The sequence below is a fragment of the Zootoca vivipara genome, chromosome Z1 (genome assembly GCF_965207765.1).
Source record: "Zootoca vivipara chromosome Z1, rZooViv2.hap1.1, whole genome shotgun sequence".
In the NCBI taxonomy this organism is placed as follows: domain Eukaryota; kingdom Metazoa; phylum Chordata; class Lepidosauria; order Squamata; family Lacertidae; genus Zootoca; species Zootoca vivipara.
Window position 1 is genome coordinate 24,835,598 of NC_142583.1, and position 20,302 is coordinate 24,855,899.

General features: G+C 44.6%; 1 protein-coding gene across 6 annotated transcripts in view; it reads left to right on the forward strand.

Annotated features, from left to right (window-relative positions):
- Positions 1-20,302, forward strand: part of IRF2 (interferon regulatory factor 2) — a 42,427-nt gene that overhangs the window by 18,812 nt on the left and 3,313 nt on the right. For all 6 annotated transcript variants that reach the window (XM_088661053.1, XM_088661054.1, XM_088661055.1 and 3 more), the window contains 7 exons: positions 9,444-9,536; positions 12,386-12,485; positions 13,194-13,370; positions 14,025-14,062; positions 15,127-15,241; positions 15,781-15,945; positions 17,268-17,314. In XM_088661053.1, the coding sequence (XP_088517179.1) occupies positions 9,444-9,536; positions 12,386-12,485; positions 13,194-13,370; positions 14,025-14,062; positions 15,127-15,241; positions 15,781-15,945; positions 17,268-17,314 (735 nt within the window). The remainder of the gene's footprint in view (positions 1-9,443; positions 9,537-12,385; positions 12,486-13,193; positions 13,371-14,024; positions 14,063-15,126; positions 15,242-15,780; positions 15,946-17,267; positions 17,315-20,302) is intronic.

The window sequence follows — 20,302 nt, forward strand, 5'->3', positions numbered from 1 at the left end:
TCTGATGGGATTTGTAGTTCAGTGACACCTGGAGGGTCAAAGGTTCCCCTCTCCTGCTCTGGGGCCTAGGCAAGTGGCTCATTGTGCGGGGAATATGCTTCATAAGGCATATGTTCAGATCTTGCTGTAACTTTCCTCAGCCTGGAAATCCATACTCTTTAGTGTGCAATTAGGATAAACATTGCAAATTTCCATACAGTGTATTTCAACTGTGCACTTTATTCTGGATGTAATGGAGAGTCGTGGTCAAGTGTATATCCAACAGCCAGAGCTTCCTTGTATTTGGTGTTCCTTAAAATAGGGCTGGTGCTGCTTTACATCCTGGAATAGCTCCAGCTTCTGAACAGATCCAAGTTCCCTGAATCCTATAATTAGAGTACAGATTCATCTGAGCAATTCTATCTGGTCTCGCAAGATAATATCCAGACTAATGAAATGATTGTGAATCTGGAGAGGAAGGCTGAGTTTGTCACTGCTGCTTAGTTTTGAAAATCACGTTTCACAGCTGTAGATTTAGTGTTTTCTGTTAGGCAGAAAGTTGTACCACAGATGTGGAGGCAAGGGAAAGCAGTAGAAACTGAGGTTTATGAGCTCCTATTTCACCTGACTTCTGCCAACACCTGTGGTCTTTGGCCCAACACCTGCCCCTTCGTCATGTCAACTAGAGTCAGCTGTCTAAACTAGGATATTGGCCAGGCAAAATCAAATGGGGAACATTAAGCAGGAGTAAGTGGATGGGTGGGAATCTTGTGATACAACGGCTCTAACCTTTAAATGGAACTCAAGAGAAGAACTGGTAAAAGGCTTGTTGGCCGCTGAATTTCTGTTCGTATACTGCAGGGCAGATTAGGTTTCATGAATCCAGCACGATTGCAGGCAATGACAGAGAAAACTGGGCTGGCCCTGTAGTCTGGCAAGGATTGGGGCCCACTTAAAAGTAGCTTATGGAAATCTTCTCCAAGAGGAAGTGGGGTTTTCCCTGCTTGGGGTTGAGGAACAGAGAGCTTATCTGCTTCATTTGATTCCTGTGAAGGAAACTCTTGTGTGGCAGAGCTCTTTACAGAACAACACCTGCCTGTTCAGGGAGAGAGGATACTACAGATTAATACAGAAACACTGCATTGTGTAAACTGTTCCTTCTTTGAATAAGCTGCTGCTTCTGCCCTGACAGCGATTCATGTTACTGGGATGCTGAAGAATTTGCTGCCACGGTCATGGGTGTGAGTTCTTACCAGGAAGCTACGGAGGGCTTTCATTGCACACGGCTTTCCATGGAAATGTGTTCACAGGGGCAATAGAGGCATGTGGCTTGGAACCCTTTTGCAGTGCAAGAACCTGATATAAGTATGTGCTAGTATGCTCCGCCAATTAGCTTAAAGCAGTGATGGTCAAACTTGGCCCTCCAGCTGTTTTGGGACTACAGCTCCCATCATCCCCAGCTAACAGGACCAGTGGTCAGGGGTGATGGGAATTGTAGTCCCAAAACACCTGGAGGGCCAAGTTTGGCCATCACTGGCTTAGAGTGTGGTACCAGTACCACAAATGCCACTCACCCTTGCTTTAAAGGCCCTGATCTGGCCTAGTATATCTTTTACCAGTTGTGACTCCTACACCCTAGCATAGTTTTACAGTTTGCCCATCTACCTGAATATATCAGGTACTTTAAGGTAAGGACATATTCCCTGAAAATGACTAAAAGACTTAGAGGCTAACTCATAAGATGGCAAAATTCACTGCGTTATCATGGAGGGTGGCTATAGATATAGATATAGATAGATGTCGTTACTGCAGTGTTCCTACTTAAAACATTTTTCCAGTTGCTGACAGAAATTGAAACTGACGTAAGCGAAATACCAGGTCCAGTTTCATTTCTAATTTCTTCTCTACACCAGTTTCAATTTCTGTGTTGTTTCCATTTCTGACAACATGCTCAGCCCCAGAAGTTGCACTTTCTGTATGTCATAAGGGTTGCTAGCCAGCAAAGTTGACCTTAAGGTTTACTTGAATTGTTCAGAGCAGCTTGAGGAAAACTTTATGGATGCCACAGGGATAGAGCAATTCCAGATATAAAATCAGTCCCAACTGATTTTATGGTCTTTTATAGCACATGAATGGGCGCAGATCTGCTAGAAGGTAATATCCTTTCTCCAACTTATAATATCTATCCAACATCAAATGCTCTCCTGCAGGAAAGTAGTTTGCGAAGCAGCAGCCGCACCCCACAAGACTGATCCTCCCACTGTTGAGTGGAGACAAGGATCCTCTGTCGGGCAGGGCATCTGGCAGGGAGTAGAGTCGTGTCTTGGGCAGAAAGATGCTGGTGCCTGTTAGGTAGGACTTGGCCTTTTTCACACATTGCCTGCTCCTCCTCCTTCCTGCCCAATGCCCAACTCCCTAACAGCCACATGTTGCTCAAGGCCGATCCAACTTGACTTCCAGTGATAACGTGTCTGGGTACTATAGCCAGGCGATATATCAGTAAATTGTCTGAAACCTGTATGGCATTCAGATCGCAATACCGGTTTCAGACATTTTGAGCTGGCAATACGTTGTGGTGGCCGGGGAGCCGCAATGTATTTCCAGGTCAAATTGCCTGTAGACAGCAAAGGTGCAGGCAGGCAAGCAGATGGGGCCTGCCTGCGCCTTTGAGGAAGCCCCCTGACCCTCCAGCTCACGTGAGCCGGAACAGTATGGGAGCTCACTCAGCTGAGGGGAGGGGAGAAAGAAGCAGTCGAGATACATTCCAGACATTGTGATATATCAGCATATTGTGGCAGTTAGCTGCTGATATATCATCATGTTGAAAACCAGATATCGCCCAGCCCTGGTGTGTACCCATCCTGCCCAAGGCCCTCCAAATATGCCCACTTTGGCTTGAGCCTCGACCCAAGCCAGTGCACACCCCTAATACTGTATACGTTTGTTAAATGAGCATAGCACTTGTTCTGTCTGGCAAAGTATGCTCAGGTCCAGAAAAGCTTCCAGTTTTTAAGGTACTCCAGCATGACTTTATGCTGCAATGCAGCTATCCTCTTGCCATTTGATTCTGCCGATTTGTACAAATAATCTTTATGCTGGAGCCAGACTTTCTGAAGCATGGACTGTTTGATCCTGTGGAGAAGTACAAGAATAAACAAAGTGTGTGGGTGTTGCTTCGTAGAGATTAGAAGAAGTAATGGTTTTGCCATATAGATATGCTCCGTTTAGGAGAAGAACTATCTCAGACTGTACAATTGCGAACAATTTATTTTAGAGCCACACTCCCTTATGTGCTTATATATGTGTCCTCTTTTGTTTCATTCATGTGCTTTGTTTGTTTGGTGAAGTTTGTTTGCTAACTCATTGGAGGAAAGGCTCCAGTGTAAACTGCAGATTGGACGAGATACATAAGTTCATGGAGGTCTGTTTTCATACTGTATTCTGTAGGGTGTGGTGTGTGATAGTCAACGGAGTTTTTGTGGGTGATTGGTGGGTGCGTCAAGGTCCGCTGGCTATTGACTGATGCATTAATTGGGCGGGCTATTGGCACTTTGCCACTTGCCTTCGTTGAGCGTGCAGACGATTGGTGGCTTTGTCGATGTGTGTGCGATTGGCGGTCTTGCAGCTGAGTGGGGGGGGAAGCTCAACAAGTCTGGGTAACCCCCCCCCAAAAAGCTCAGCAACTGTGGGCAATTCCCCCCCAAAAAAGCTCAACCACTCTGGGCAATCTCCCCCCATTTTGAGTCCCCAAAAAGTCCCCGCCTTATACACGGGGGCATGTTACACATGGAAAAATACGGTACATAGTACATGTGTGCCACTTGAGGAACCAGGCACCAGCCTCACTATGGCGTAGAAGACATCTGAATGCTTTGGGACCTGTAGGGAAAACAGTTGGGAGATCTACGTGGGCAAAAAGAATCTAATCCAGGGGTCGGCAAACTATGGGCCCCGGGCCGGATCAGGCCTGCCAGGGTTCTTAATCAGGCCCACCTGGCCATTTAAGAACCCGCTGCAAAACCGAGACTCCCGCCAAAGGTGATGGGAGGAAGAGGCCGAGCAGCAGCGGCTCTGCCAATCAAATGCCACGCCTGGTTTACCTCAGCGTGGCGCAGGGATTTCTCTGCCAATCAAACGCTGCGCCGTGCTGAGGTAAACCAGGTGCGGTGTTTGATTGGCAGAGACTGCGCCGCGCTGAGGTAAACAAGGCGCAGCGTTTGATTGGCAGAAACGCCGCCTCTCAGCCTCTTCCTCCCTCCGCTGCTGCCCTGGTGCTCCTGTGGCTGCTGCTGCTCTGCGTCCCCATGAGGGGGGCAGCGGTGGCGTTCCTGGAGGACAGCCAGCCCTGGCTAGGGCTTAGTGGGGCTGCCACCGCCCCACTCCCATTGGCAGCCGACGAAGTGGCCCAGGCGGCGGCCTTCACGTCCAGGGAGCAGGAGGACGAAGGGGCGGAAATGCCCGCACGGGGCGGCAGCTGTAGGTGAGGCACCAGCTTCTGCAGCTCCCGGCTTCTGAGGCAGCCAGCTCCCATGAGCACGCCAGCCCACTCTCCAAAACTTCCCGTCTTGCCCCCGACAGTGTCTGAGGGACAGTGAACTGGCCCCTTGTTTAAAAAGTTTGAGGACCCCTGATCTAATCCGTTATTACCATTTTTATAGTCTTGCTTCCTCCAAGGCTCAGGGTAAAGGTAAAGGTAAAGGGACCCCTGACCATTAGGTCCAGTTGTGACCGACTCTGGGGTTGCGGTGCTCATCTCGCATTATTGGCCGAGGGAGCCGGCGTATAGCTTCCAGGTCATGTGACCAGCATGACTAAGCCGCTTCTGGCGAACCAGAGCAGCACACGGAAATGCCGTTTACCTTCCCACTGTAGCGGTACCTATTTATCTACTTGCACTTTGAGGTGCTTTGGAACTGCTAGGTGGGCAGGAGCTGGGACTGAGCAACGGGAGCTCACCCCGTCGCAGGGATTCGAACCGCTGACCTTCTGATCGGCAAGCTCTAGGCTCTGTGGTTTAACCCACAACATTTGTATGCACTCGGTGTGTCTTTCAGTTGTGTGGGGCTGATCCCAGGGTAGGAGGGGGTTGAGCACCCACAACACTTGTTCAAAAATCCAGATGTGCCCAGAGTCCTAAAAATGTTGATGATCTCTGGCTTACTTTAAAGCTCATAGAAGGCTAGTCTGTTTTGTTCACTTACGTCAGCACGTTGTTTATTTTGTAACAAGAATTCTGCCATGAAGGTGAACCCTTTATGGAGGGATATAGTGTGCCAAAAGGCTTTTGTATATACTCTAATCCCAGGTTGCTTCCTTCCTTCATTCAACAGGAAGAATCTGAATGGCTCCTGGCTGTAGAGGATAATGATTGCATCTATTTCTTTCTTTACACAACTCACTTAATCCCCTTGCTAATATATTTGCATGTACTGTATGCAGTGGCGGAGAGCAGACACGCTGCCCCCAGGGACGTAGTGTGCGTTCTGGGGCCGGAGCACGCATTCTGGGGGCGGGGCATGCCGCACGCAGGGGTGGGAAGCTCGTATGGGGCAGCCTCGATGGCGCCCCTGGGATCGCGCTGCCCGGGGCAGGGCGCCCCCACCACCCCTATCTTCCTACGCTACTGACTGTATGCAGGCTGTTTCTCAAGTTACAGGTATACTGTCCTAAAGGTGCTTGAAAAAGCAATGGATGCTTGAGTATAAAGGACCCGTCTCAAATTGTAGAGCCTCTAAACTCCAGTATGGCTTCTTGCCACTGAGCATATGACGTAGGGCTGGGCAATATATTGATATATTGTCCAAAATCTGTATGAAGTCCATATCGTGAGATTGGTTTAATAATTTTTGACCTGGTAATATAGTGCAAATCATTGTGCGTGCGTGCATGTGCGCGCTATGCCAAAATCACAATGTGGGGAAAACAGTGAAGCCAGTCAATGGGTCTCTTGTTTCCTGCAGCCCCTGTTAACTCTGCCAGCTCAGCTCTCCCGTGCTTCATGCAGGGGGCAACAAATCTAAAGAACAGGTGCTGATTACGATGCAGGAAAAACTGTGAAGCCAGCCAGTGCCTCTATATCAGGCATAGGCAACCTTGGCTCTCCAGATGTTTTGGAACTATAACTCCCATGACACCTAGCTAACAGGGCCACTGGTCAGGGATCATGGGAGTTGTAGTTCCAAAACATCTGGAGAGCCAAGTTTGCCTATGCCTGCTCTACATACAGTGGTACCTCTACTTACGAATTTAATGCGTTCCGAACACACATTTGTAAGTCGAAAAAATTTGTAAGTCGAATCCCATAGGAATGCATTGGGAGAAAAAATTCGTAAGTCGAAGCAACCCTATCTAAAAATTCGTAAGTAGAAAAAATCCTATCTAAACCGCATCCAAGATGGCGGACGGAGCTCCATTTGTAAGTAGAAAAAAATCGTAAGTAGAGTTATTTGTAAGTAGAGGTACCACTGTAGTTCCATCCTTATTTCAGACATCATGATATATTGGTATATTGTGATGTTTAGCTGATGATATATCATGATGTTAAAAACCAGATATCGCCCAGCCTTGTATGAGGTATGCTGCTCAAAGACTGTAGTCAGGTGGTTCTTGATTGGCTCAATAATACTAACAAATCTTGCTACGGTATAGGAGGCTAACACGCTGTTGCCAGTTAAAAGGGGCAGCCCTATTTCTTCCCAGTGTAGGGCACCTTTCCACACACATCATAGCATGCTGTTGAACTTTTGGGGTCCTACTCTTTCTTCTTTTGTGTTTGTACACTAGCCACAGTTGCTGAGGTTGCATGTAAGCCTAAACAATGGTCAAGCCTGAGCAGGAAGGACCTGCTGCAAGCCTTGCCACCTTGCATGTATAGGTTGATAGGTGGTTGGTTTTCATATAATTAATGTCGTGAGTGAGATTCTGAATGACCATTCTGATCTGTGTCTTCATTTGATTTATGGAGACAGAAAATTATCTCTCCGCACCACCTTGCCTTCTCCATGGCAGCACAAATGGGAGAAAATGCCAGAGTGATAGGGGAAGGGGTTGGTAGTAAATGCTGGAAACAAGATGGCTTGTGGTGAAGTTTGGAGACTGGAAGTAAGTGCAGGTGAAGCTCCGGCTTCTTGTTGCCATCTCCAAAGCAAAGAGTTTGTTGGAGGCTGCTGATGAATGAAACTGCGAAGGCCTAGGCAATTACATAGTCATTTATGTCAAGTGAGGACATGCTTCAGACTTGTAGGTTCTGCTGTTAGGTTTTTTTTACTAGCTCTCTGAGATCTACCAACCAGAGCCAGGTGCAAAAGACATACACTTGAAATTAAAGAATGCTGAGCCCAGGAATTAGCCAAACTTCAACGGAGCTCACTGTTTGTCCTCACAAAACCACTCCTGGTTAACTCCCCTCCCTCAATCCTAGGTATCTTTCATTTTCAGCAGTATAATTTGGGAGTGGGGGCTTTCTTTGTTGTCGCCATAATCAAGAGTCAGAAATCCTTGTTGATCTACTTCATGCAGATCTCTACCAGTAGATCCCACTTTCTGAGTACCTCTGCTTTCCATTGTTGACCAACAATTATATTGACTGGGTTTTAATTCCTGACATATGATTTGCATACTCTATAATCAAAATAAATGTCTACTGAAAAAAAGATTAAGAGTATTCTAACTGTCAGAGAGAAAGATCTTCCTTCTCTTAGGCAAATGAAGCAGTTAATTTCTCAATGTCCCGTACCTGCACAATGATTTTTCCCTCTTCGTTATTTTTCTCCCCACAATTTCAAATGATGTTTGATGGATTTTTTTTTGTAGCAGCTGTGGTACTAATTTCTTGTGGAAATCAAGCCCCTCTAGAAACCATCAGGATTTGGTCATAGATAACAGTTATATCTATATATAGGGAAATGTTTTAATAATTGCTTAAGTTCCATCTTTGAGTAAGCAAAGAAAGCACATTTGATTTCTTTTCGAAAGGTTTTTCTGGCTCTTTCAATCCCACCTACCTACCCGAATCCCACCTGTATTTGTTGATCAGGCCTAAATTCACTTCTATATTTAGCCATGATCTCTCCAGTACAGCATACCATCCTGCTTTCTTACAGTATGACTTACTACCCATTTAGAGGCAGAACACATTCCTAATTCATGAAATATATGATGTCTAAAATTACATTGGCTTCATTTTACTGACATATTACATTGCAGGTTCATCATTTATTCTATGGTATTACTTGCTCATCAGTCACAGAATATGATATTGAATCCATGATTGCAGCCTTCCATAAAGTATAAAGCAAATAAAAATAGATGAGTGTATTTCATCAACGTGTAAAGTGCACAACAACCTGATACTCCATGTTTACTGAGAAGTGAGTCCCATTGACTCATGCAGAGTTCTCAAATTAAGAGTGCATAGGATTACATGCTTGCTCAGAAATCGCCCTGAATTTAAAGCGACTCACAGCACGATCCAAGAACACGAAGGGTTTTGTTTTGAGTAGACATGCAGAGGATTACAGGCAAAGTGTTATCAACTTCTGTTGGGAAAAGTTTAGCAGATGCTTAAGTCTTTCAATAAAACTTGTGAGACTCAAGAGGTACTTCATTTTTAAACTTCAGCGTAGGTACATGGTGTTGCAGTGAAAATAATCTCCAATGAACTGTTATAAAATACAATATAGTGTAGAACAATTGCTTGTAAGATTGTCGGAAAGGTCTATCAAGAATGCCCTCCAAAGAAGTAAACTCTGATTATAGCCTTCCAATGCAGTCCTAGAGATTGGTTCTCTTGAGGTCAGCAAAGTGGAAAGCCATGCATTGCTGACCATCTTGGGCCTGCGCTGTAGGCAGAGCCTTTGTTCCCAACTTTCATGTTGAATATTGCCATAAAGTTTATAGATACTGTATATATTTTTACATTAGCCTTATAGTTAATTTCATTTCTGTGTATAATGTAAAGTAGCGGTGGGAATCAAGATCTGGTGAGTGGGCTGGATCCTGAGCTCTGAAGGCAGCCCTGTTTAGGGAAGTTTTTTATGCCTGATGTTCTATCACTTTATTATTATTATTATTATTATTATTATTATTATTATTATTATTATTATCATCCTCATCCTCATCATCATCATCATCATCATTAATTCTGTTGGATAACAGCAACAACAACAACGTAATAATAATGTGACTCAACTTCAAAGGAATAAATTGATAGTTCACTCTTAAGTGTGCTCCTAATTCTTTGCTTTAACTACATCTTGACGTTCAAAGTGAAGCTTTAACTTTTCTGGACTTGATGTCATATATGACATAGGAAAGGAGGGTGTGCGTGTCTTGCTGAAAACAACATGGCAGGCCAACCCGCAAGACCAAATTAGGTCCATGCACCAGAGTTTCCCTGCTACTGATGTAAAGGAAACACATCTGGCTTGTCAAATAATTGAGCTGTGCTTTCTCTTCTTGCAAAGGTAACAATGCCAGTGGAAAGAATGCGAATGCGGCCATGGCTGGAGGAACAAATTAATTCAAACAAAATACCGGGTTTGAAATGGCTAAACGAGGTAAGGCATGTCTGTGTTTTTAAACATCATTATGGGCCCATGAGGTGATACGAAAATAAGAATGCAAAGGAAGACACCAAATTAAAACCAAACCATTGCTTAAACAAAACTAAGGAATGGAATTAAAAATCCCATCAAAAGCCAGGTGAAATAAAACATGTTTATAGCCTGCGTGAATCTAAGCAAAGGGAAAACCAACCTGATCAATAAAGTAGACAGTTGATACATGGCACATTCATAATGCTACAGATTGATTTGATGCTAGAGGAATTAGTCCAGCATTAGCATTCATCAAACACTAATTTGAGTGTAACCAAAATTAGAATGAGTGTAACCAAAAACTATGGTTTGCTGCAGGGTGGATTTGATTTAAATTGAATCGATTTAAATCACTAGTCAGCAAGACTTGATTTAAATCACTAGTCATTAAGACTTGATTTAAATCATTATTATTTTTTGCAGAAAGACCCTCTCTTGCTGTTATAATCTTAATATTTACAACCAGATGAAAGTTTCATTTTTGGAATAATAAATTTTCAGTGTAGTTTTTACAGTCATATCAAAAATTACTGATTTGGTTATACTATTAGAAATACATAGACAGATAATTATGAAATTATTGTTAGGTTTAATAAGTTAACTCTTTATATTTGGACACCTTTCTGCTGTACTTTATTGGAAGGAGAAAAATAATCATTAGTAACAATTTAAACAATTTATTTAACTAAAACAATAACATAGCATATGGCATAGCTGCCAAGTTTTCCCTTTTCTCGCGAGGAAGCCTATTCAGCATAAAGGAAAATCCCTGTAAAAAAGGGATAACTTGGCAGCTATGCCATATGTATCCATGTTTGTTAACTGATGTAGTTAAACAATTTTTTTAAAAAAAACTTAGACTGAGTTTTAAAGGTATAGGGACCCCTGACCATTAGGTCCAGTCGTGGACGACTCTAGGGTTGCGGTGCTCATCTTGCTTTACTGGCTGAGGGAGCCAATGTACAGCTTCCAGGTCATGTGGCCAGCATGACTAAGCCACTTCTGGCGAACCAGAGTAGCACACGGAAACGCTGTTTACCTTCCTGCCAGAGTATTTATGTACTTGCACTTTGAGGTGCTTTTGAACTGCTAGGTTGGCAGGAGCAGGGACCGAACAATGGGAGCTCACCCCATCATGGGGATTTGAACCACCAACCTTCTGATCGGCAAGCCCTAGGCTCTGTGGTTTAGCCCACAGCGCCACCCGGTTTTAGCACGCATGAAAAACATAAAACGAATCCTTATTTCCTGATGCTTTGGACTACAATACAACTTAGATAGAAAATTATCTTTAGAAATATTTTTCCTCCTAAGCATTTTATTTTAAAAATCCGATTTAAATCAAAAAAATCTGATTTGAATAAAAGAAAATCTTTTTTAAAATTAATAATAATTGATTTTTATCCACCCTGCTTTTCTGTAAACCGAGAAGTAAATAATTATGTGGCATGTGCAAGTGAAAAGGAGTGAGCCTGTTAGGACAGGGCTCAATGCCATTTGACAGACATCTCCAATGTGTCAATTGCACGATGATTTTTGTCGATAATGACCCGCCACCCTCTCCCATGGCCACCAGGCGCCCTCAGCATACGCTCAGCCGCAGCCGGAGCGACTGAAGCTCCGCTTAGCCAGGCTTGCTCACCGCTGCCACAGCAAGCGCTCTGGCTGTTGCTGGCGTCGCCTCGCAGCTGCCTCAAGCATCCTGCTCCGGTCACTGGCTTTGCCCAGCACCCAGTCAGCTGGCCCAGAAAGACGTGAGGCTTGCTTCCGCCCCCTGCAAGCCACAGCCCGGAGGCAGGAAGGCGAAGACAAGGTGTGCGGGCTCTGCACGGACTGCAGCGCTGTGGAGGGAGCCATGGGAAGGGCGGTGTGTGTGAGAGAGAATGACGTCCCCCCTCCTTCTCCCTCCTCCCACTGGTTCCTATGGAAAGAAAACGCCCTCTCTTAGTTCTGCATGGATGCTAAACTTTCCCCACCTTTCCAGCTCCAGCCTAGCTGCATTTACTCAAAAGTAAGCTGCTGCCCCCCCTCCCCACGGAGCTCTTCCTCTGGTAAAGGGGGAGTTGGACATTTTGGGGCATGTTGGCTTCCCACGTGCACCAAAGGCCCTGGGAGGTGGCTGGTGTGGGGGTAATAATTTGTTGTTATTATTTTTATCATCATCACCACCACAATTTTATTATTTATACCCTGCCCAGCCAAATATAATATGTTTAAGTTGAAGAATGACAATGGGAGGGTGTGGTAGATCACTGCTAGTTTTTGATATTGGATAGTAGAACGCAGACTAATGGCAGTTGGACATGCCTGTCATATGACATGTGAAGCAATCAATACTATTTTGGTTTCTATATTCATGGTTTTCTGCGAAATGTTACAGCCTGCCTTATTCTATGAACTCTGAGCCACTTTTAGTCATTTTCCAAATGTACATTTCTGTTCCCAGGGGGTTTACACTCTTAAGCAGTTCAAGTAATCAAAAGGCTTACGATAAGAGGCCAGTGAAATTAGAAATGTTTGCCTGAAATCACTGTAATGCACATCCAATAGTACCTCAATTAGTTCACAGATTTAAGTTACAATGAGGCACCTGAATATTTTGCAGCATTTAGTAATTTTGCTTAATCTCAGTAAAATCAACAGCTTTGACTTTCATTCCATGCAGAACATTATTGAGCCAGAAAGTGGGAACGTAGTGGAAAATAGGTACATGTTGTACAAATGCTATTTGTTTTATAAAGCAAGAAAGTTTAAAGACTATCTGCATGTTGATAATTGCGGGTTGTTTCCTGATTGTTTTTCTGTTCCAGGAAAAAATGATTTTTCAGATTCCTTGGATGCACGCAGCACGCCATGGGTGGGATGTTGAAAAAGATGCTCCTTTATTTAGGAACTGGGCTATTCACACAGGTAAGAAGAGCTCAGGTTTATTGGGGCAGGTTTATTGTGGGTGTCTTATCTCTTCTTTCAGCGTTGTAGTATTCCATTTTGTTTTTTTCACTTTTTCACCCTTGCCCAGTGTCCCAGCTGTAGTGCAGTGAGCAGGTGGGGCTCTTGCAGCTACGAGGATATAGCTGCAGCTATTTAATCATCTGGGGAAAACAGATCCACGCATGCATCCCTTTGCCTTTTCAGAACTGCCCCCTCCATTCCTGTATACTGTGGTACCTCAGGTTACAAACGCTTCAGGTTACACGTTTCCAGGTTGCGGACTGCAGGAAACCCTGAAGTACCGGAAAGTGTTACTTCCGGATTTCGCCACATGCGCAGAAGCGCTAAATCGCGTTGCACATGCACAGACGCAGCGCTACAGGTTACGAACGCTGCCGGTTGCGGACGTGCCTCCGTCACTGATTATGCCTGCAACCCGAGGTTCCACTGTATGTGGCAGGGTAATAATGTCTGTCAGAGGCGTCTCTGCCTAGCAGCTCGTTGCTGATTTGATGGGCCAAATGCAGAGAGGTTTGGCGTATACTTGAGCAAGCCGCTGCTGTGTATGCCTTACAGGGTGTCCAGAACTTCTCGGTCTGATTGTAAGAGTCCCTGAATATGAAGGGTGCCTAATTTATTAGCATAAGGTGTGTCATACCACGAATCCCATTTTTCTTTCTTTGTTAGGGAAGTTCCAGCCAGGAGTCGATAAACCAGACCCAAAGACATGGAAGGCAAACTTTCGATGTGCTATGAACTCCTTACCCGATATTGAAGAAGTCAAGGACAAAAGCATAAAGAAAGGAAATAATGCCTTCCGGGTATACCGGATGCTGCCGTTATCTGAGAGGCCTTCGAAGAAAGGTAAATGAGAGGAACATTGCAGATATTCTGGAGATTGAGAGAGCCATGCTGATAGTGGGGCTGCTTCCTACATTAGTCAGACTGACTCCTTTCTAGCAGGCACACTTGGTCTTTAACATCCCCACTAATAATAATAAATTGTGCAGCGTCTTCACTTCTGTGCCTCACAAAAAGAGCAAAACGTTAACAAATAAAAACGCTTCTTAATACAAGACAAATGTACATACAAAATAAACACACACTGGGCAAGATTAACAGAAAGCCTTACCTGGTTGGCATAAGACGGTGTATTATCTGCCTGTGGTGTGTCAGGTCAGGCAAATGTACAGTGCAATGATGTAGCAGTAGCTCCGTGGTTTTAGGAGCAATTAGTTTTTCCTTGAATTCCAAATTTAGTGGGGCATCTTGCTCCTCACTCCAGCTGATGATTTTGCAGGGTAAACTGCAGGCAGTACCGCTGTCCAAGTTTCCTTAATCTCATTATGGTTTGAATAGGTAGTCTAGGCCATTTCAAGTACCACGGAAATTATAATTTATGATCAACATTGAGTCCAGTGACTTTCCAAGTTGGAGATCTATTATAGTATGTTGGGGCTGTCCATTTTTACCGGGAAATTATTGTAAAACAATAAATGAATCCTTACATTTCTACAGGAAGGAAACCCAAGGAAGACAAAATGAAACAAATTAAGGTAAATATTTCATCATTTTACGGTTGATGATTGGAAGATTAATGGAGATTCATGACACAGTGTCTGCCAACCCGTGAAGAAATTGGGCTTTACTGATTGGTCTATGTGGGTTTACTAGGGTTAACTGAGATTCCAGCAAGCATTGCCCCTACTCTTTCAAGCATATGTTCACACACAGGCTTAAGGGATAGAAAAATGCTTTAAAAAGAAAGGAAAGCTGAAAACTTTTGTGCAGACTAGCATTACTGCACTTTTTTTGTATTCCCATGTGATCATGCTGAAATATATACAAAACCTTTATATCACCTACTAGGAATGAGAGATTCCCCATAGTTGATGGGCATTTAATTTTATTCTTACCCTTCTCCATCCAAATACGGAACAGAAGAGCTGTGCATATCTTACACTGAAACAAAACAAAACAAAACGAAACCCAAATGTTTCTTTCTGAATTGGGCCTCCAATCCTTATACACTTGTACCAGCAGGAGCAGGTCTTGTAAAAGGCATTTTCTTGCCTGCTTTCTGTCTCTTGCTCTCTGGGAGCATGGATTTTCTGAACAGAGAGAACATGTGCCGCTGAAACACATTTTGTGGGTGCAAAGTTCAGGTTCTTTTCTAAGGAACCAAGAGGACGTGGCTAAGTAGGAAAGCCTTGATTATTTGTTTACTTAGTGACTGGCTCTCACGATTATCATGCATTCTCTGCTCACAGCACTAAAATGTGCTTGGAAAGCTGCAATGAATATTTAATAGGAATAAATGTTTCAGGCAGCACCTCACCCTTGCAACTCTGTAATGTTTAATTTTTCATTACAAACCATGCATTAACTTTTCTAGGAAGGCACCTTGTGAATTTCACACTTTGCTTTTATGTATGAAAAGGTTGCTGTTTCAGTCTGATCTTGGGAAGCTTAAACGGCCATTCGGCTTTCATTTAGGCCTACCATCATGGCTGAGAAGGGTGTGTCAGGGACAAAGGGTAGGGAAAGGTTAACGAATGATAGTCAGGAGATAGCTCTTCCTTATACTCAACAATCTTAACACACTTTCTTTCTCCCCCAGCAAGAACCAGAGGAATCGTCTTATGAACTGAGTAATGGAACATGCCAGGGGTTTTCTGATTACTGCTTATCTTCAGCAATAAAAGCTGAAGTCGACAGCACAATAAACATTGTAGGTAAGTTGTCCCAGCACATTCCTTTTCATATCTGGTAAACTCTTACTGCACTAACTGTGGCCTTTAAAGTTCAATTTCACTATATGGTTGGTAACACAGCGGAATTACAGCAACAGGAGTTCCTATTTTGATGTGGCCTAATAAAAAGTAATTTTAATTATTGTATATTTCATATCAAGGGAAGATCCCCCCCCCCCGGCTAAAACTGATGCACTTATTTGAATATTCTGGTATATACATGATGCTGGCAACAGCAAACCAAGATTTGCAAATCAGGAATTTGCTCCCCTCTCTTCCTCATAGTCAAACCTTCTATCTGATTCCGAACCAAGTCCCCTCTTAACCATGTCTTCAAACCCTGGTTTCAGATGTCAGTTGAAATGAGACTCAAGTTTAAGCCTCTACCAATCTTAGGGCTAGATCTCCAGCCATTGTGAAGTGACGGTCCATAACAGTGCTTTTTGCTTGACTGTAATGTATGCTCTTTATTAATGCAGGCACAGGTAATCATCACAATTCTCTCTTGTTATCATTCAAAGTTGTAGGAGATTCGCATTTTGAGTGTGGTTCTGAGGATCATATGATAGTTCATGATCCACCTGACGTTTGCCAAGTAGTGGAAGTGACAACAGAATGTGATGACCAACCCAGCAGTATGAGTCAGTCGTATCCACTACAGATCTCCCCAGTCTCCTCCTATGCAGGTAAGAAACATTGCACTTGCAAAAGAACTTGGGTTTCTTGGTTTAAGTCAGTGCCACATTTTAACTTTTGGTAGGAAGGTGCTTTTCTTTTCTTTTCTATTTTAAAATAGGTCAGATTCTTTTAGTGCTTGGGTTCTGATAAACACAGCTATTATTTCCTCCGAGAAACAAAAGACCTAATCCTGTTGTAATACACAGAAACGAAATACCTATGAAAATTACCCTTTACAAATATGTTCAGTAAACCTCACTCGGTGTGCAAAAATTATGCTTTTAGCGGTTCTTGTTTTTATCTGTAAGCCACCTTGAGTCCCCCTCACAGGGAAAGGCAGGGTATAATTAAGTAAATAATAATAATAACACAAGTGTGCATAGTGTCACAACTAAGATGATTGCAAATGTGGCTTCTTAGAAAAAGTTCTGTTTTGGCTTTCACTTAGAAAAGTGGAGCATACATTTCAGTATGCATGCATGTACAAATAAAATAACTTGAGATGTGAGGAATGGGAACCGAATCGCAATAGGCTTTCTTACACAGGGTTCAAAAGAACATTGTTTGCCTGAATTGTCTATGTGCTGCTGCATCTAGGAATTAGAGGCTGATACATGTTCTTATACATCTCTGTCACATAACGGGATTTCATGTACAAGCTATATCACAAGCAAAGGCTTGGTTCTGGGGGGGACGGGACACAATGGAGCAGGAAACTTAATACACTACCAGTTTGTTTGTGTTTTAAAAAGTCCTTGAGGCTGCATGTTCTAGATAAACATTATCAAGTGAAAGAAGTTTCATTGCTTCTTGGGTGTGGGTGCCGATAGCGTTGCTTGGAGGTCAGCCAGAGGAATGTGCAAAGACTCTGATGTACGATTATGTCTGTAGCTCCAGAGGTGGTTGCGAAGGGGCTGTTGACCATGCAGCAGGCTGAGTTCTAGCAGTGTCTCCCTTTTGACCCTTAAATAGAAAGTTTTGCATCTTAGTAACGTGACACTTTTTACCTGGCACTGTTGTGCCATTTCAATGGTATAGCTGCCTCATACTGAGTCAGACCACCCACCTCAGTATTATCCAATCTAATTGGCTGCAAGTGTCCAGGGGTATCCGGGGTGTGTGTCTTTCCCTACCCTAACTGGAGATACAAGGGATTGAACATTGGGGCATCTGATGCTCACAGCCCTTCCCCACATGGAGTCGCTGGTTCTGGAGAAACCTCATAATGTTGCCGTGGAATCCATGATTGAACAAGAGGAAACATTCTGTTATATGGATTATTGACAATCAAGATGTCACATGTTTTCAGTATGCCTATTTTTATCCACAGAAAGTGAGACAACAGACAGCATACCAAGTGACGAAGAAAATGCACAGGTAAGCAAAGGAATATAATATATTTCATAAGTTCTTTATTCCTTTTCCCGCCCCCTGCACTAATATGCTTCAGTCCATTTCTTCTATGAATTGAATGGTAGCAAGATTGAGGTGTTTGTTGGCTGGTTTAGGAATTTCTGCCCCTCCTTCCATCTACAAAGGCCCTGAAGGCAGCCCACAACAGAATAAAAATATACAATAAAATCAAAGCCATATCCATAAGATTAAAACACTGGAGTGGCATTATCGTAGCAGAGAGAAACCCAACCATTAAAATAATCCAAATGCCTGTCCAAAAATGAAAGTATTCAATAAAAGGCTGAAATAGTGGGAGCCAACTAGGCCCTACTTCAGAGCAGGGCCACTGAAATAACTGAGACGGTTTTGGGGTGTAAAATTTAAGGATTTTAACTTAAGAGCCATTCACTTTCTACTCAAAAGCCCCAGGGATGTATGGTGCTAGGAGAGGCAACCACACCACCATGTTGCTCACCCACATGGTAAATAAATAAATGCTGTTTCAGCCAATGGCTATAACAACTTTGCTTCAGCTTATGATGTTGAACCGATGAAGCAGTACTAAAAATACAGTCATGACGAGGCGTTTTCATATTTCGGCCCTAGCACAGCAGACAGTATTTCTACACGCAAAGTCCCTGGGGAACTTTGCTGTTGCAGCTGCTCCTTCTCCATGAGGGAAGTGGAATCTCAAAGTTAGCACAACTCTGGAGCGCCAGCTGCACACAAGCGGTTTTCTGTAGCAGCCCTGTTGCTGCAGTAACCTTAGAATTACTCCAAAGGCAGCATTTTTCAAGCGTTCTAGCTCAGCTGGGCTTGCAAATTGGGCCGAGTTGTGGTAGAAGTTGATACAGTCAGTTCAAGGTGCCCTGGTATCAATGCAAAGATTGCATTGATACCTTGCATTAATACCTTGCATTAATCTCCAGGTGCCAGCATTGCTGGATAGGGCCTCCTTTCTAGCACCTTCACGACACAGTTGTGCTGCACAACTGCTGTGCCATGTCAGCAGAGGCTGAAAGAGGCCAAAGCTTACTTACGTAGTGTTCTGGGGTGCTTTTTTTGACTCAGAACAGCCATTGGGGCTGGTGTGTATCTGCACCAGACATAGCAGATTATCAGGGGAAACTGCATGTCTGTTTGCTTACCTTCACACTTCAGGAGTCACGGTGTTTGCAAGTTAATGTAGTGCTGCAGCAATCTGTAATAGGACACTTTTTTCTCCTTCAAAATGAGCAGTAAAGTCTTTCATTTGGGTTCTGCTACAAACAAGCAGCTATGCATAACATTTTCCGACTATAAAAGCTAGTTGCAGCTTTCTTGTTTGTCATATCTTGGTTGCAAGCTGCCACTTTTGGATTTCCTGAGCTCACATGTGGTTGAACACAATGGCAGGAAGTTCTCCTAGCCATGATGGAAAGCTTTCTTACATATGTCGTACCTGCAATACCAAAAGTATTTCTGTCCAGCCTCACAGTCACTTCTTGTATGAGAGAAAAAGCATTCTTCATTATAGCTTCTGTAGCTGTTTTTTTGTGTCAACCCTGCAACTGGGCAGGTGAAGTCTTAGGTGTATATGTTTATGTATGCTTACAATATGTACTGCTTCAGTGAAACTCTGTAGACTTTCCTCCATCACCACAAGGAGAGGGAGTGTACCATTGCTCCACCCCTGACCGCTGTGTAGTCAGTGGCAGGTTTGAATGGGGTGCCTAGGCAATCGGGAACCCTGGGCAATTGGGGGTTCCCAGTTGCCCTAAAGAAGCTACAAACGCTGCCCCAGATGTATGAAAGTCAGGATGATAAGACAGTGCATGTGTGCCAGTGTAGGAGCACTTCTGCCACATGCTAAGTTGGGAGCTGGGGGTCCTTTTATCGCACCTCCCTTGGGATGGCCAAGCAAAGGAGCCTAGGGCAATTGTGCAAGGAAAGGAGTCAGTAAGGCCTACTATCCATGGACCAAAACAAACAGGTTGCAATATGGAGCACAGTTGAGGGAGAGGGGAAACTGCCTTGCATTCTACCGTACAGCGGTGCTAGACGAATTTAATTCGTTCCGATGGTCAATTCGTCCAACGAAAAATTCGTCTTGCGAGGCACTGTTTCCCATAGGAACGCATTAAAAGTTAATTAATGCGTTCCTATGGGCTCCGGGGGACTGGCGGCAGTGGCGGCGCTTGCTCGCTTGGCTCCCTGGAAGGCAGGAAGACAGGCGGCAACAGCCCCGCAGCTCTCCTTGCTGTCGGTGGCAGGGGGAGAGGAATGAAGGAGGAGAAAGCAGCCCTTTCTCCCCATTCGTTCCTCTCCCCACCACCACCCGACAGAAAGCACAGATCCCGGGGTTGCCGGATCTGTCGGGCGGGGGGAGGGACAAGCGGGACGATCCACCGCTGTGTCAGGCAGGCTGTGGGGGAAGCGCAGGATCTTTCCTGCATTTCCCCCACATCCCGCCTGTCACACAGTGGGGATCCTAGGGGGCTTGAGAAGCCCGCTACGATCCCCCGCTGTGTCGGGCGGGATGTGGGGGAAATGCAGGAAAGATCCTGCGCTTCCCCCCCATCCTCCGATTCTCCGCTTCCCCCTTCCCCCCGCCCTTGGGGGAACGCAAACGGCGAAAAGCCCCTGCTGCTGACTGGCTTGGCGGTGGTGGGAAGAAGGGGAGGAATTCCTCCCCTTCTTCCCGCTGCCGCCAAGCCAGTCCCTGAGCCGAAGTGCAGCGCGGTGGATGCTTTTCGCCATTTGCCTCGCCCTTGGCTCGGGGAAGGCAAACGGCAAAAAGCCCCTGTCACGCCGCACTTCGGCTCGGGGACTGGCTTGGCCGCGGCAGGAAGAAGGGGAGGAATTCCTCCCCTTCTTCCCGCCCCCGCCAAGTCAAAGCCGGCTTCCCTCGGCAGCAGCCGCCACTTTGTGCCGGGCGGCGGCGGGAGAAGCGGTTCGTCTGCTTCTCCCGCCGCCGCCCGGCACAAAGCC